Raw genomic sequence first — 18,334 nt, 5'->3', positions numbered from 1 at the left:
TTAATTAAATTGAGTATCTCAATCATCATCAACTGTCATTTTATCATTTTAAGACTAACTCAAGTATTGATCTACTGCAAAACTATTTAAATTCACACTCAACAATGAATTCTTCAATCTAGCTGTCAGTCATTTACTTAATTCATTCATTCATTCATTCGTTCGTTCGTTTGTTCGTTCGTTCGTTCGTTCGTTCATTCATTCGTTTGTTCGTTCGTTCATTCATTTATTAATTCATTCATTCTTTCACACACTCGTTTGCTGATGAAGATGACATCAGAGGTTTCAAAATCATACAACAGCCAACCAGCAACACTAGCACATAGCCAACTCTCAACTATACACACGCGCACACACACGCACGCATACACACACACAGACGTACACAGCAACAACACACGCACACACACGCACAACTAATAATGTCTCACACATGCACACACACACACACATACACACACACATACACACCAATTCACAAACTATACACACATGCACGCACATACCGCACGCCATAGCACACCATGCCCTCATCTTTATTCATTAGATCGTGACGTCACGAGAGATTTATGAATGAAGGAGGGAGGAATGAATAAGTGAAAAGGGAAGGAGAAATGAAAGAATGAATGAATAAACAAAATAGCGAAAAAGTGAATTTAGGAATGAATGAAAGAATGTATGAAAGAACGAACGAAGGAATAAACGCAAGAATAAGGAAAGAGAGAATGAGTGCGAGAATGAATGAGTGGGAAAATGAATGAGTGGGAGAATGAATGAGTGAATAAGTAAAATAATGAATGAGTGGGAGAATGAATGAGTGAATGAGTGAAATAATGAATGAGTGGAAGAACGAATAAAGGAAGGAAGGAGTGAAAGAGGAAGAATGCAATCTGATAGGGTCACGTGATCGTCCTATCATTTAATAATATTTTTTCTTTCTTGCTCGTTTCTTTCTGTTCATTTTTTTTTTCTTAATTCAAATTTTTTTTATTTTTTTTGAATCTTTCTTGGCAAAATTTTTCTTTGAACAATTTTTAATATTTTCGATTAAGTTTTGAAAGATTTTATTATAAAATTAAAAATTAAACCAATTATATTGCTCCAATTTTAATCATCCAATGTCCAAATTTCTAAGCAGGCATTGTTGCAAATGTAAAAAGAACGTCAATTGACAACTGTTGCCAATTTGCCAGCCATCTAACCAACCAGCCAACCAACTATCTAACCAACCAATCAACCAACCAACCAATTGACCAACCATCTAACTAACCAACCAACCAAACCAGTTAATCAACCTACCAATCAATCAACCAGCCAGCAATCAATCAATCCTTGGATGTATTTCTGAATAGGCAATTGTTGAACGTGATGCATTTGACACCTTCGTTAATATATTATAATTATTGTTGTTGGTATTATTATCATTTTTATTGTTATTAATGTTTTGAATTATTATAATTAATATAAATTATAATAATTCAATGTAAAAAAATATGTCTCATGATACGACCACACACAAATAGCCATATGCACATACACACACACAGACACACACATACACGCACATACACATTCACACACAGACACGAACACATACACACACAGACACACACAAAATCATTATCACAAATGCTTGCGATAATGAATGATTGATGATTTAATTTATTTTTCCCTAATTTCATCATCATCTTCTTTTTATCATCGTCGCCGTGGTTTTTAAACTAAGAAATATTATCATCATCATCGTCATCATCATTATCGTCACCCTCATCATCGTCATCATCATCGTCACCATCATCGTCGTCGTCATCATCATTATCATCATCATCATATCGAGGCAATCACAAAAACAATAAAAAAGCAAAAAAACTTTATATTAAAAGACATAAATTAACAATATTCAAATAAGGAAACTTAGGAAGGCGCACTTTGTTATCATCATCATCACCATCTTCATCATCATCGTCATCGTCTTCATCATCATCATCGTCTTCATCATCATCTTCTTCATCATCATCGTCGTCATCATCATCATCTTTTACATAAACGTTTTACTGTTCAACCGTTAAAAGAACAATTAACTTTTTTATCATAATATTTTGCCGCTATCTTCTTCTTCTTTCTTTTATCTCTTTCTTTCATTCTTTCTTTCTCTTTTTTTTTCTTTTTCTCTCCTTCTCTCTCTCTTTCTCTCTCTTTCTTTCTCTCTTCTCCCACTCTTTGTCATCGTCCGCATCATCAATTTTTACACTATACAAAATATTAAACAACAAAATAAGCACATCAAATCAGCCTGGCATCATCGCGTCATCGTATAATTACGTCACCACATATCATCACGTGATTACATCATCGCCACCATCATGAACGTCATCAGCACCGCCAGTATCATCACGATCGTTATCATCATCTCCATCATCATCCTCACCCCCAGTATTATCATCATCGTCATTCCCATCACTACCATCATCACCGCCAGTGTTATCATCCCCATCATCATCATCATCACCATTATCTTCACCACCACCAAGCAACCTCATAAAGCGCTATATAATTCATCCAGCCAGTCTTTGAATTTTTATACAAATTTTATCAAGCGCACCATAATGATTACTTCTTTCTCATTGTTCCTTCTTCTTCTTCTTCATGAACCCTTTTTTATTTTTACTGATTCTATTTTTTGTAATATTAATTTTTTTGGACATCATCCCCATCATCATCATCGTCTTCATCGTCATCATCACAATCATAAACATCATCATCGTCGTAATCACCCTCAATTTAATCACTACCATCACCATCGTTAAAATAATCAGATCTTCCTCCTCATTAAAACCATCAAATCGTCATCATAGTTCGATCATCAGCACCATTACAATCATTCCTGTCTTGAATTTTAATCACCCTATCAAATAATAATTTTGATGGTAAAAATTATCATTATTTCGTCTGAAAGGACTGCAGCGAAATTTTTCTCCTAGAGAAGTCAATTAACCTCTGCTTCTCCTTCACGATAAATTATTTTCTCGCTAGGATTTTCGGCGGCACTCTGTCTGTGCGTGTGTGTGTGCGTGCGTGCGTGATATTGTGTGCCTACGCTTAGGTCATTAAAAAACAGAAATGTATAACTTATTGTTACTTAAACGTTTAAATAAACTTGTTTTGAATCGGTCAACTGACAATTGAAGAAAATGTATAATAGAATTTGAATGATCACATACACGAGCACACGCACACAAGCACACACACACACACATACACAGTATTCAATTCAGGTTAACATGCTAAATTGCAATTTGTAGATAAGCCTGGTAAAATTCAAAACTGAACATTCTAGTTAATGCAATTGATGTACTCATACTATACAACTTGCGTATGTGCACGCACAATCAGCCTTATAAATTTACCCATTGAGACCGCAATATAATTGTTAAATAATATAAAAATTATTTCGAGGTTCTTCTGTATTTCATTGAAGATTAAATGAAATTTTTAAACAAACGACATTCTTTACAAAAAAAACGATTTTAAATGTGAGACGTACAAAGGTTGGTCAGAAAGTTTGCAAATGTTGTTTCAATGCACACTTTAAATTAGCTAAATTTTGAAACCCCACTTGCCGTTTCCAACTATCATGTTATGAATAATTTTGTTATATTTTTTAGTAACTATTGAAAATTTGCACCAAGAAGAAAACGCAGCCAGCCAGCACCGGTCGCTCGACATTCGACAATTTATAAAAGCGATATTTCTGTGCTTGGATGAAAAGAAATGATCAGAGCTACGTGCTGAAAAACTAAAGTTGGGATTGAAATCACAGTTCGACGCTTACGAGACATTTCATTTGTATACACATAGGAACAAAAGCACACATAGTTTTGCAAACAAATGCTCAAAACCAGACGGAAAGAAAGGGACAGTGACATGTCGTACATTGAAGGAACCAACTGCATGCAGAGAGACAGACAGACAACAGTTTTTTCAAGATAAAATCTTGCATCGGTTGTTCCCAACGATTATTAATGAATGGATCAATGTCATAGTCTTTTGAAACTTTTAGCAATTTGTCGTCACTAAGTGTTGGGTTTTTTTTAGATCGTTCTGTACCATTTGCTTGTTTTATTTTTAAAGAAATTGACAATTTGTTTGCGGATTTTCTTGCGTCTCAATCAAACAACAAGACACTCTTCATTTTTCAACATTATTTACACAACAACCACAAAACAACTCGCACATATCATTTACCGAAAGGAATAAATTAAAATTTAAAAACAAAATTGAAAAAAGGGTTGAATCATGTACAGACGAACGGCGCAGAAAAGAATAGTGATTTACAGTTGAGTTAATAACTTTGCGAAATGAAAAATCTAACAAAAAATTTCATAAAATATAATCAAAAAGAATTAAATTATAAAATGAATATTTAAAAAAATCATTTTACAATAAACAAAATTATAAAATATCTAACGACTATTTAACAATTTAGAAAATGTAAACTACATCGGAACATTAATTGAAAAAAATTTTATTATTTATAATTTGAAATTATTCTTTTGATTTTTAACAAAAATGAAAAAATAATTCAAAAAAGGTTGAAATAATTAATTTATATTCCAAATAAAATAACCTCGCAAAAATAAGTACGTAAATAACTAAAATAGGATCAGCTGAAACCTCAATCTCTCTTTTTCTCTTCCGCGGGTTTACTTTTAAACAACCAGTTCTTCATTTTTTTCGTTATTCCAAACCACGATTCATCTTTCCCGTCACCATCCCCATCTTCTCCACCATCGTCACCTTTCTTACTATCACCATCGTCACCTTTCTTACTATCACCATCGTCATCTTTATTATCTGCGTCATCGCTTGCTTCATCTGATTTCTTGTCAAAGTACCAGGTAGTCATAAAATCCCAGAGGTCAAGGTCTTCCTGGGGTTCGACTGATTTGTACTTTGATTTGGCGACAGTTTTTAGAAATTTCGTGGCGTAATTTGGATCATCTTCATCTGCAACGCCGTCACCATCTGAATCTGTATCTAATCGATCCGGAATGCCATCGTTATCGTCGTCGTCATCCAGGTAGTCCGGAATGCCATCCCCGTCACTATCCCGCTTGGAAAACATCAATCCAGCATCGTCTTCGTCATCATCGCCTGAGATGCTGTGTTTCTTGCGACTGCTCTTCGGGCTATCTTTGACTTCTTCTTCCTCATTATCCGGTATGCCATCCCCATCCTCATCATCGACAATGCCATCCCCATCTTTATCGTCATCCAGCACGTCGGGAATGCCATCATTATCGTCGTCGTCGTCAAGATAATCGGGAATGCCATCTCCATCTGTATCGAGTTCTTCAGCATCCGGTACACCGTTGTTGTTCAAATCGTTATCAAGATGATCCGGTATGCCGTCGTTGTCGTCGTCATCGTCCAGATCATCGGGAATGCCATCACCATCCGTATCCAACTCGTCCTTATCCAAAATACCGTCCCCATCGTCATCGTCATCCTCCGAATCGGGTATCCCATCGTTGTCGTCATCATCATCTAGGTAGTCGGGAATACCATCACCGTCAGTATCTCTTTCAAGAACATCCGGAATGCCATCGCCATCGTCGTCGTCATCCTCGCTGTCCGGTATGCCATCGTTGTCGTCATCGTCATCCAAATAATCTGGTATTCCGTCCCCGTCCGTATCTATTTCCTCTGAATCTGGGATACCATCTCCATCGTCGTCGTCGTCTTTACTGTCCGGTATGCCATCATTATCATCATCGTCGTCGTATACATCCGGAATTCCGTCTCCGTCTGTATCCACAAGTTCATCCTTATCCGGTATTCCATCACCGTCGTCATCGTCGTCTTCACTATCCGGAATACCGTCGTTATCATCGTCGTCGTCTAAATAATCCGGTATGCCATCACCATCTGTATCCTTCTCTAACGTATCAGGAATACCATCACCATCATCGTCGTCGTCTTCGTTATCGGGTATTCCATCATTGTCATCATCGTCATCTAGATAATCCGGTATTCCATCCCCATCTGTATCAATTTCCTGCGAATCGGGAATTCCATCACCATCGTCGTCATCATCTTCATCATCTGGTATTCCGTCGTTGTCATCATCATCATCAATGTCATCCGGAATGCCATCTCCATCAGTGTCAATTTCATCTTTATCCGGTATTCCGTCGCCGTCATCATCATCGTCTTCACTATCCGGTATCCCATCGTTATCATCGTCGTCATCAAGGTAATCCGGAACGCCATCTCCATCCGTATCTTTTTCCAAGTGATCCGGTACCCCATTGCCATTATCGTCATCATCAAGGTAGTCGGGTATTCCATCGTTGTCGTCATCGTCATCTAGGTAATCCGGTACGCCGTCACCGTCTGTATCTAAATTCTCAAGACGGTCCGGAATGCCATCGCCGTCGTCGTCGTCATCTTCGCTATCCGGAATTCCATCGTTGTCATCATCATCGTCCAGGTAATCCGGTATTCCATCGCCATCAGAATCAACCTCCTGACTATCAGGAATTCCGTCCCCATCATCATCATCGTCTTCGGCATCCGGTATTCCATCGTTATCATCGTCGTCATCAAGATAATCCGGAATTCCGTCGCCATCTGTATCTTTTTCCTGATCGTCTGGAATGCCATCACCGTCAGAATCGTCATCCTCATCATCCGGTATGCCATCTCCATCGTCATCGTCGTCAAGATAATCCGGTATGCCATCACCGTCGGTATCAAGCTCTTTACTATCCGGTATGCCATCACCATCATCGTCGTCATCATCTACGTCAGGTATTCCGTCGTTGTCGTCGTCATCATCAAGGTAGTCGGGAATGCCATCACCGTCAGAATCCTTCTCTTGGTCATCCGGGATGCCATCGCCATCATCGTCGTTGTCTTCATCATCCGGAATGCCGTCATTATCGTCATCGTCGTCTAGATAATCCGGTATGCCATCACCATCTGTATCGATTTCCTTATAATCCGGTATTCCATCTCCGTCGTCGTCGTCATCCTCGCTGTCGGGAATGCCGTCGTTGTCGTCATCGTCGTCAAGATAATCCGGTATGCCATCACCATCGGTATCTAAATTTTCTACAGCATCTGGTATTCCGTCACCATCATCGTCGTCGTCTTCGCTATCCGGTATACCGTCGTTATCATCATCGTCATCAAGATAATCCGGTATTCCATCACCATCTGTATCAATTTCCTGGGAATCTGGGATACCATCGCCATCGTCGTCATCGTCCAAGTAGTCTGGCAATCCGTCGTTGTCGTCATCGTCATCAAGATCGTCCGGTATGCCGTCCCCATCACTGTCAGGCTCATCAACATCGAGAATACCATCACCGTCATCGTCGTCATCTTCATCATCCGGAATGCCATCGTTATCATCATCATCATCTAGATAATCCGGTATTCCGTCACCGTCCGTATCCCGTTCTAAGTGATCTGGGATACCGTCTCCATCGTCGTCGTCGTCTTCATCATCCGGTATGCCATCATTATCATCGTCGTCGTCGTATACATCTGGAATGCCGTCACCGTCTGTATCCACAAGTTCATCTTTATCCGGTATTCCATCTCCATCGTCATCGTCGTCTTCACTGTCCGGAATACCATCGTTATCATCATCGTCGTCTAAGTAATCCGGTATGCCATCACCATCTGTATCAATTTCTTGAAAATCGGGAATGCCATCACCATCATCGTCGTCATCTTCATCATCCGGTATTCCATCATTGTCGTCATCGTCATCTAAATAATCCGGTATGCCGTCACCATCGGTATCAACTTCTTGAGAATCGGGAATGCCATCACCATCGTCGTCATCATCTTCACTATCCGGTATTCCATCATTATCATCGTCGTCGTCCAAATAATCCGGTATGCCATCACCATCTGTATCGATTTCTTGAGAATCCAGAATACCGTCACCATCGTCGTCATCATCTTCACTGTCCGGTATTCCATCATTGTCGTCATCGTCATCCAAATAATCGGGTATTCCATCGCTATCCGTATCAACCTCTTGGGAATCAGGAATGCCGTCCCCATCGTCGTCATCATCTTCACTATCCGGTATTCCATCATTGTCATCATCGTCATCGTATACATCCGGTATCCCATCACCATCTGTATCCACAAGTTCATCTTTATCCGGTATTCCATCACCGTCATCATCATCATCTTCACTATCCGGTATTCCATCATTGTCATCATCGTCGTCGTATACATCCGGTATCCCATCACCATCTGTATCCAATAATCGGTCCGTTTCCTGGTCATCAGGGATTCCATCACCATCGTCGTCATCATCTTCGGAATCAGGTATCCCATCATTATCGTCGTCATCATCCAGATAATCCAGTATACCGTCTCCATCTGTATCCAAATTTTCAAGATAATCTGGAATGCCATCACCATCGTCGTCGTCATCTTCGCTATCCGGTATTCCATCGTTATCATCATCATCGTCCAGGTAATCCGGTATTCCATCGCCATCGGAATCAACCTCTTGGGAATCAGGTATCTCATCACCATCGTCATCAGTATCAAGATAATCCGGTATTCCGTCATTATCATCATCCTCGTCCAAATAATCGGGAATGCCATCCCCATCGGTATCCAACTTTTTATCGATCTTCTTGCTGGCAATTGTTGCTTTCACATCCTTCGATAATTTTGGCGCTTGTTTAACCTGGCAAACAAAAAAAAACATCAACGACGTTATGAATCTCTCATAATTTAATAAAACTAATTTTTTACTCGCCAGAGTTGATGATGCTGATTTGATAGATGCTTCAACGTTCTTGGAAGGTTTCCTCGCTGGCACACTTTCAACTTTAATCTTCCCATCCGCATCTGTTTGCTTACTCGGCTTCCTCTGAGGAATCATGTTTGCCGCTTTCTTTGCCAAGTTTTTGGCCGACTTAGTGACGAATTCGATTGCTTTCGAGGCGAAACTCTTTTCATCCCTTGTTTCAACGTTGACCTTGCTTTGTGCGGCTGTCTTCAGTTTGTTGGCCGTGCTATCGAGATGTTTGCTTAACGTTTGAACTGTTTGTTTGGCCTTTTGTTGAATTTTCGTGGCCGACTGTTGAGCGACATTTTTTACTTTTTCTAACTGTTGTTGCTGTTGTCTCTGAACTGCTGTTAAAACTTTTTGAGCATTTTGTTTTGTTGTTCCTAATGTTTGCTGGACGGATTGTTTTGTTTTATCCTGAGGTTGTTGTTGTTGTTGTTGTTGCAGTTGTTGTTTCACTGTTCTTGCCGTCTGTGCCGGGAAGTCTTTTACTGTGCTGCTAACTTTGCCCACTATTTTTCCAACTGGTTCACTTTTATAAAAAAAAAAAACTTCAAAAGTTATTTTCACTGAAATGCAATAATCATTGACAAATAATAACTTATCAGTAACCTAAAATAACAATTTTAAATAAAGTTTTTTGCATTGGAGCATACGATGAGTAGAAACTTCTCGGCGCTACTACCTGGTCACTGGAGTGCACAGAATCTGGCACATCTCTTGCCATTAATTCACCGCCCCTATAGCTACCCTGTATCCCTATATAATTTCAAAATAATACTCACAGTTTTTGTTGTTTCACCTGTAGCTGCTGTTGTTTCAGTTGTTGTTGTTTCAAAATTTGTTGTTGTTGCAGAAGTTTCAATTGTTGTTGCTTCTGAATTAATTGTTGTTGTTGCTGCTGTTGCTGTTTCAACTGGGCTTGGTTCTGGCCAGAACATGGCGGAAAGTTGACCAGAACTATTTCAGAGAACCATTATCATTTAACATGAAATAAAATGATCCATGTTAAAAATCTGAATTTATAAATCATATCTTGAAAACAAACAATTTGCTTTTAACAATGCTAGAACCGATTTTAAGACGTACGAACGTACATCATTCGATTCAAACAATTTAAAAGGAAGCGCATTAAAAACATAACAATCGAAATCAAATATCTAACCTAAGTAGAATATTAAGAACGACAAGAACATCCCAGCAGAAGATAATTTCGAAATTGTTATCATCTTCAAAGCCGGCTAATGATTCAGAGTGATGCTGTTTCAGAAAATTATTTTAACTGTCGGTAATGTTTGTTTGTTTCTAAGACGAGAATGTTGTTGTTGTTGTGGTTGTTGTTGTTGTTGGTGGTGGTGGTGTTTCTGTTGTTATCGATAATTGCTGATGCTATGGAGTAACAACATTGATGTTGTTATTTTTGAAGTTGTTGTGGTTGCGACTGTTGTGGATGTTGTAGCTGTCGTCGTTGTTATCACAGTGAAAATCAGTCTTTTAAACCATTGCCTGGTAGAAACATTAACACTTCAAATTTTAAATTTTTCAAAAATTAAAATTTAAACAAAATGTCTAATATGTCAACACAGACACACGCGTGTATCACACAAACATACACATAAATACACACACAAATACACACCAACACCACAAACACACACACATACTAAAACAAACAAACAACTGAAGAAAAATAATACAGAGACTTTCTAATGCATATTAAACACCATAATATAAGAAACGTGCTCCAACGAACTTAATGTTTTCATACATGGAAAATAAAATGTGATTAATCAGATGAACTCAAGATAGCAGTAACACAGACAAACACAGACAGACACAGCCACACAAACACAAACAGACAAAAACCGAATGTTTGTTGGTTGAGTTATAACGAGCAACTTTAGAAATGCTTCAATACATACGGAGATAATAACAATAAGATGAACAAAAGTTATTATTATTATTATTCATTAATATTATTATTATTATTATTGATTACTTCTAAACCTGTTGTATATTAAGTTTTATAAATAATATTTTATACGGAAATTTTTTTAAAGACTTAATTAACTCTGAATCCAAAAAACAAACAGAAAAAATTAATAATAACCATTTTTCTGATGAAAAACACAAAATTTTATATCCGATTATTATTATTATTTGTATTATTATTATTGTTGTTGTTAATATTATCAATATTATTATTATTACTATTACAATTCTCTACTCGCTGTTATAAATTCGAAAGAGAGAATAAACAAAAGATTACAAACGAGGCAACATCTCCACATCATTACAACAGCAGCAATGCATTCACCTCACTAAGTCAGCCCGTTCAAAAGTAAACTCATCCACTCACTCACTCACTCACTCATTCACCCACTCACTCACTCCCTCACTCACTCCCTCACTCACTCACTCACTCACTCACTCATTCACCCACTCACTCACTCACTCCCTCACTCACTCCCTCACTCACTCATTCACTCATTCCCTCATTCATTCATTCATTCACTTAATCCATACTCGCAATATAAACATACAAATATATGTATAGTATGTATGGTATACATGTTATACATATGTGTATATATAATACATATTTATATATATATGTGTGTGTGTTTGTGTGTGTGTGTGTTTTAATATTATCTATACATAAATTTATGTATGTGTTTGTTTGCGTATGTGTGTGTATATTTGTATGTTTATTTATATTAGGTTTATAAAATCATTTGTTGTTTATATATGTGTACGAGTATGTTTATTACTATGTGTGTGTACGTGTATGTTTATTTATACCGTTTTGTATGTTTGGGCAATGTAAGCAAGTACTACAATTTGCAGATGAAATGAGCACAAATGAGCGGAACATTTTTTGCCCTGTTTATCGTTAACATACAGCACGTATGAATGTTTTTTTTCTTGCTTTTAATTAAGAGCAGCACATTTGTTTCAAACTAACAAATTTGTTTGACTTTTTTGAAGAGGTTTATGAAAATTTGGACAAAAAAAGCAGTGAATATTGTGCACTTAGATTTTGCTAAAGCTTTCGTTAAGGTACGGCATAAAGGTTTGGCCTTAAAATTAGAGGCAACACAGGAGACAAACTCAAGTGCATTTCTAATTGGTTACAAGATAGACGGCAAAAAGTTGGTATTGATATTTCTCAAACTGGAGCAATGTTTCAAGTGGGATTCCTCAAAGATTCGCATTAGAACCGTTGCTATTTGTAATATACATCGATGGTATTGATCTAGGAATAGTCTAAAATTTCAAAATTTGCCGATGACACTAAATTATGTGCTGTTGTAGACAACGATGAAGATGATGAAATTCTAGAATTCGATTTACAAATAATATGCAAATAGGCAGAGGATTGGCGGATGGTATTCAACACTAACAAATAATGTGCAGTCATCCATATGGGAGCGAACAACAAGGCAAACGTATTCAAACTTGGAAACACACCACTAAAAATGAAGAAGAGGAAAAGGATCCAGTGGTGATGATAATTCATCGGAATGGTAAGGGAGCGCGGCAATGCATCGAGGCAGCTAAAAGTGCAAACAGGATTCTGGGTATGATGAAACGAACAGTGAAAAGCAGAAATACGATCGTCATATTAACCTCTATAAAGCATTGGTTCGAAATAAGTTGGAGTACTGTGTTCAGCTTTGGAATCCAGATTTACAAAAGGACGAACTTATGCTCGAGAATATTCAAAGAAGGGCAACGAGAATGATGAAGGAGTGTCGCGGTATGGTATATGAAGACAGATTAAAAGTTTGTGGATTGACAAACATTAGAAAAAAGAAGAAAAAAGAAGTTTTGATTCAGGCATGCAAAATCATCATTATGAAAGAGAATTTGGAATCAGCTAAATTTGTTGAGCTTAAGATGAACAGTAAAACAAGGGGCCATAAAAAAGTTCGGGATCGATAAAGCAAATATTTTTCAGCTGCAGAGTTGTCAACGAGTGGAACAAACTGGGAGATGAAATAATATGCGCAGAAACAACTTATAACTTTAAAGTAGGATATTAAAAAATAAGTCTCAGAGGGGTCTTGTCACAGACACAGTCTTCTTGGATCACTATAAAAAATCATTGTTATGTTATGTTAATCAATCAACAAATAAACTTATGCTATTAAATTTATAAATTAATTTATAAATAAGGAATAGATTAAATTATTTTATATATGCTAATGAATGAATTAATTAATGAATCAAAATTTTACTTACGTTGAAAGTTCATTTAGTCTGAGAGAAGACGATCCAATCAAAATATTTTTCACACGGGCTTTACAGGCACACGAAGAAATGATTTGCATTTTAAAAAGAATTGTGCAAGTGTTATGTGTGTATAAATTTATGTGTGTGTGTGTGTGTGTGTGTGTGCGTGTGTGTTTGTGTGGTGTGTGTGAGTGAGCTTTAATCTTTAAAAGCAATCCTTAAGGTTCTATTGTGTGTTTGAATGTAAGTCCATTGTTGAAATAGATTAATTTAATTTGTTTATTTATTTATTTTTTGTTCACCACTCATTCACTCATTCCTCTAATCATTCATTTATTTCTTATAAAGTAGTTTCACTTAATTTTAGTTCATTTCTTTAGTAATTTCTCCAAAGAACTTTACCAACTAGGAAGACAAACTTGAGATCTGGTAAACCTTGAGATTTATTATTATGAAAACGTTGTAGGAGCGGATTGCATTCAAACCCCGTCACAGCGACGCCAAGCAGAACGCGCTATTATCACTCGATCTTGGCGTCCGAATTAGTTTCAATAAATATAAATTCAAATTTTTCATCTTTATTTATCAGTGAAAATGCGGACTAACGAAATGTTTCATAAACTACAATTTGACGAGGACAAAAACCGTTTAAAATTTTTCAATTGTCACAACAAAAAACTTTTTAAACTGTATTGTATTTTATTTTGTTGTGTTGTATCGCATTGTGCTGTGTTGTGTTGTATTATATTGTATTGTGTTGTATTATATTGTATTGTGTTGTGTTATATTGTAATGTGTTGTGTTGTGTTGCGTTGTGTTGTATTGTATAAAGTAAAAAAAACAATTTTAAAATTAAAATAATAAATATACACATTTTGCATTTTTGAAATTTGCCAGCATACAACAACACAGAAATATTTATGAAAAAAATTTAACACGTGCTAAAATCATTTTCATTGATTGAAACACAATCTGATATGTAACTTTATTGTATATAGAGGTATATTAGGATTAAATTGTGTGTTTGTGTGTGTGTGTGTGTGTGTGTGTGTGTGCGTGTATGTGTGTGTGCGTGCGTATGCGTGTATTTGTGAATTTAAGTTAATTTAAAAAATATTGTTTGCAGTAGTAGCAGTAATATTATTAAGTAAACTAGCATTGTTACTAAAACTTCTATACAATTAGAGGTAGTGATGAAGTTTATGTGATTAAGATTATGACTATATACATAATATATAATCGTGTATCTGTGTGTGTGTTTGTGTGTGTGTGTGTGTTTGTGTGTGCGTGTGTGTGTATGTGTGTGTATGTGTGTGTATGTGTGTGTGTGTGGTTCGTGCATATGTGTGTGTGTATCATTGAGTTATATCATGATATAAGGAATTAAATAAGTAATAATAATAGTAGATATCTTAGATATAATAATAATAATGTCATTTTACATAGCGCCATGGCAAGCGACTGAGGCGCATTATCATTATAACAACAAACACACGGTGCATAAATACACGTAAATCAACGCATCACACACTTTTGCATGTGATAGGCGGGGATCTTTTTTGCATTTGAACCCGGATGCTGCATCAACAATGTCAGGCACCTTAGCCATTACACCATCGCGCCGTCCAATATATTAGACGGATAGCACAGTGTAGCGAACAGATTTTGGTAAAATAATTTCTTTATATTATGTAAGAAATATATGTTGTGTTAGGAATGAAATGTGTGTGTGTGTAAGTTGAGTGTTTGTGTGTGTATGTGTGTGTGTTTGTAGATGTATGACGGTGTGTATGCGTGTTCGTTTGTGTGTATAAGAAGGTGTGTAAATTAAAAAAATGGAAATAAATAAATTTAAATTAGATTAATTGCATCCCATTTTTCTTAAATGTAACAATTAAATGCTGTTGATTGTGAAGAACACACACCTGCCATCTAACGCGAAAAAAATCATTGCAAATTATTTTTAAATTTGTAGGTTCAGATTTTGAGACCAGTCATTAACAGAAAAAAATTATAGGTTAATCTTAAAAAATTATAATTTCTATTATAATATCATTATTTCTATTATTATTTTTATCATCATCATCAAAATCAGATCCTGATTTTTAAAGAATAATAAAAAAAAAAAAAAAGTTGGATAAGAATTATTAGTTGTAGTAGTAGCAACAGTAGTAGTAGTAGTAGTAGTAGTGATAGTAGTAGTAGTAGTAGTAGTAGTAGTAGTAGTAGTAGTAGTAGTAATAGTAGTGGAGTAGTAGTGATAGTAGTAGTAGTAGCGATAGTAGTAGTAGTAGTAGTAGTAGTATTAGTAGTAATAGTAGTAGAGTAGTAGTGATAGTAGTAGTAGTAGCGATAGTAGTAGTAGTAGTAATAGTAGTAGTAGAAGTAGTAGTAGTAGTAATGGTAGTAGTAGTAGTAGTAGCGATAGTAGTAGTAGTAATAGTAGTAGTAGAAGTAGTAGTAATAGTAGTGGAGTAGTAGTGATAGTAGTAGTAGTAGCGATAGTAGTAGTAGTAGTAATAGTAGTAGTAGAAGTAGTAGTAGTAGTAGTGGTAGTAGTAGTGGTAGTAGCGATAGTACTAGAAGAAGTAGGTTTCCGACCAAGTCATTATCGTTAATGTGATATTTTTTCACTTTTATTTTCAGGAAATTTGGAGTTTGTTTGTGAGAAGAGTAGACAAACGCGTTAAAATAAATAATAAAAAAACACAATTGATACATGAACGAAATAATTATTACAACTACGACAATCAAGGAAAATCCACTTCTTTGAAAATATTTTACCTTTAAAGAAACATCCTCACTGACGTAAGTTGTAAAATAAATTTCTTACGATTTCTACAAAAAAAAATCTGACACAAATTTCAATCGAATTTATCTTCCTTTTATTTGTACACACGAACAAGTTAATTGTATGAAAATAAATTACTAGCTATCTATCATTCTTGTGGCGAAAAAACATTTTCATAAATATATAAACGAAAATTCAGAAAACAATGCGTGTTATAAAAAAATACAACAGCTATAATTAATTATAATAATATAATTATTATTAGTAGTAGTAGTAGAAGAAGAAGAAAAAGAAAAAGAAGTAGTAGTAGTAGTAGTAGTAGTAGTAGTAGTAGTAGTAGTAGTAGTAGTAGTAGTAGTAGTAGTAGTAGTAGTAGTATCGGGATTATAATTATTCATAAATCTCAATCTCACAGAGGGTTGCGAACATTCTACTGTTCGCCTTCTCCAAGCCCCAGGCCTCAATGTACACGTAGCGTGCTCTGATTGGCTGGCTGCACGTCACGTGGATGCGGGGCTCGTACAGGGCTCCATCGACAGCCCACACGATGCCACAAATATTTTCAGGTTTGGTTATTTGTTCTTTGGTGTCGTGATCGTCCAGGTAGATGATGAGTTTGTCGATGTCTTGCATGAACTGTCGCATCGAATCTTTTGCACTTCGGGAGGATATTGCATCTATCAGGTAGGTGATTGTTTGGAAATATTTATTAGTTTAGTTTCGATTAATGATTTTAATTGTATTTTTAAAAATGTTTATTTATTTTTTAACGTTTAAGTTGTCCCAACCTCTGATATTTATACATCGTCAGCCAAACGTCATTTCAATCTCTATTTTTTTATTATAACCACATTCATTGCTCATCAACATTCTTTGCAAAATACTTTACCTCCACCATCACTATCATCAAAATCACCATCATCATCCTCACCATCATTCACTCACCATCATCGTCGCCATGGAGACCAGACATAGGAGTTTTGATGATGATCCCACTGACCAGGTACTTCCTCCTCAGGTCAACCAGCCAGATCGGCTGGTGACCACCGAAGTTGTCCAGGACGAAGCAACTCGGAGATTGAAACTGGGAATTTCCATCGTTATTAATAGCACTCATTTTATAACCCTGGTTATTATTATTATTATTATTGTTGGTCTTATTATTATTATTATTATTTATATTATCGTTCACATCGTAACTTCCGCTCTCACTATACTTATTGTTTTTATTTACTTTGTTGATGTTATTGTAGTTTTTGTTGTCCATGTTGTTGTTATTATTATTATTATTATTATTGTTGAAAGGGGGTATTAAAAAAGTGTTGGTGGGGATGAAGGGGACTGCCCTGGTCCACTGATGCCTCGCGTGTCTCTTCTTGTTGCCTGAGGTTCTGCTACTGCTTATCCAGGTGTTTTTGTTGTAAGCCAGGTTCTCAACTGGGGTTTGTTGTTAGATAGTGGTGATGACGACGACAATGATGATGATGATAAAGATGATGGTGATCGTTATTGTTATAGTTATTATTTTTATTATTGTTATTATTATTATTATTATTATCATCATTATTATATTTTTCACTCACCACACGGCGTGTCGTCATTAACTCTCATGAATTCATCAGTGCATGAACCTATATAACAAATAATAATAATATTAATAATAATTATAATTATTAATTAATTATTATTAATATTAATAATCATAATAATAATTATTATTATTGATATTATTATTATTGATATTATTATTATTGTTGTTGTTGTTAACTTTTTATTTTTCATTGTTACCTTCTTTTTGTCAAATTTTTTTAAATATTTTAAATTTGAAAATATATGTTAGGTGGGAGTGGATAAAATATGGCAAAAGTCGTATTTATATCGGTCTTAATATTACAATAATAATATTATTTTTATTATATTTATTTTTATTATTCCTATCGCTCATTAAAATATTCACTGCTCCCATTATAATAATCTGACCCTCATTTAAATATTCATGAAGTGACCTTCGTAAGGGCAGCCAATGACAGCCACTCTCATAGAAATGTGACGGTGCCATCTTATTGGGTGAAATCTGAAGTAACGAGCTGTGATTGGGTGGGAGAGGAAATTTATTTTCTCCGAATATTTTTCGTCATTTCCGTTGAATACCTAAAAAATGAATTGACTTGATAAATTTGTATGAGCATTAGAGGACTTTGAAACATTTAACGTTAAAACGACTTCTACGGAAGCAAAATTTTCAACAGCGAACTCAACAACCACAAAAACTTCATCACATCAAAAAATCACAAATCTTCACTAACGAAATCTTCTTTCGGCCTGGATGGCAATCTGTAGTTGATCCAATTTTCAGTGTCGTTGCTGTACGTGAGGGTGAACTGAGTGACCCAATGTTGTCTGCCCTTGTCACCCCGGCCAGCTGTCACGAGGGCCGTCGCAATTGTCGGCGGTCCAACGTCCACTTGAATCCACTG

General features: G+C 35.9%; 2 protein-coding genes across 2 annotated transcripts; both read right to left on the bottom strand.

Moving 5' to 3' along the window:
• Nucleotides 1-4,675: 4,675 nt before the first annotated feature.
• HELRODRAFT_161577 (hypothetical protein) lies at nt 4,676-10,059 on the bottom strand (the record flags this gene model as incomplete). The annotated part of the gene is made up of 3 exons (XM_009021482.1): nt 4,676-9,442; nt 9,516-9,589; nt 9,996-10,059. 3 exons carry the CDS (start codon nt 10,057-10,059, stop codon nt 4,676-4,678), a joined length of 4,905 nt encoding a protein of 1,634 aa, XP_009019730.1.
• A 7,784-nt stretch (nt 10,060-17,843) lies between these two features.
• Nucleotides 17,844-18,334, bottom strand: HELRODRAFT_66308 (hypothetical protein; the record flags this gene model as incomplete). Its single annotated transcript, XM_009021481.1, has 2 exons — nt 17,844-18,008; nt 18,164-18,334. Coding segments are annotated over 2 exons (336 nt in total), but the record flags the coding sequence as incomplete, so codon positions are not given.

The sequence above is a fragment of the Helobdella robusta genome (assembly GCF_000326865.2).
Source record: "Helobdella robusta unplaced genomic scaffold HELROscaffold_3, whole genome shotgun sequence".
In the NCBI taxonomy this organism is placed as follows: Eukaryota; Metazoa; Annelida; class Clitellata; order Rhynchobdellida; family Glossiphoniidae; genus Helobdella; species Helobdella robusta.
This window is presented reverse-complemented; position numbering and strand designations above follow the sequence as displayed.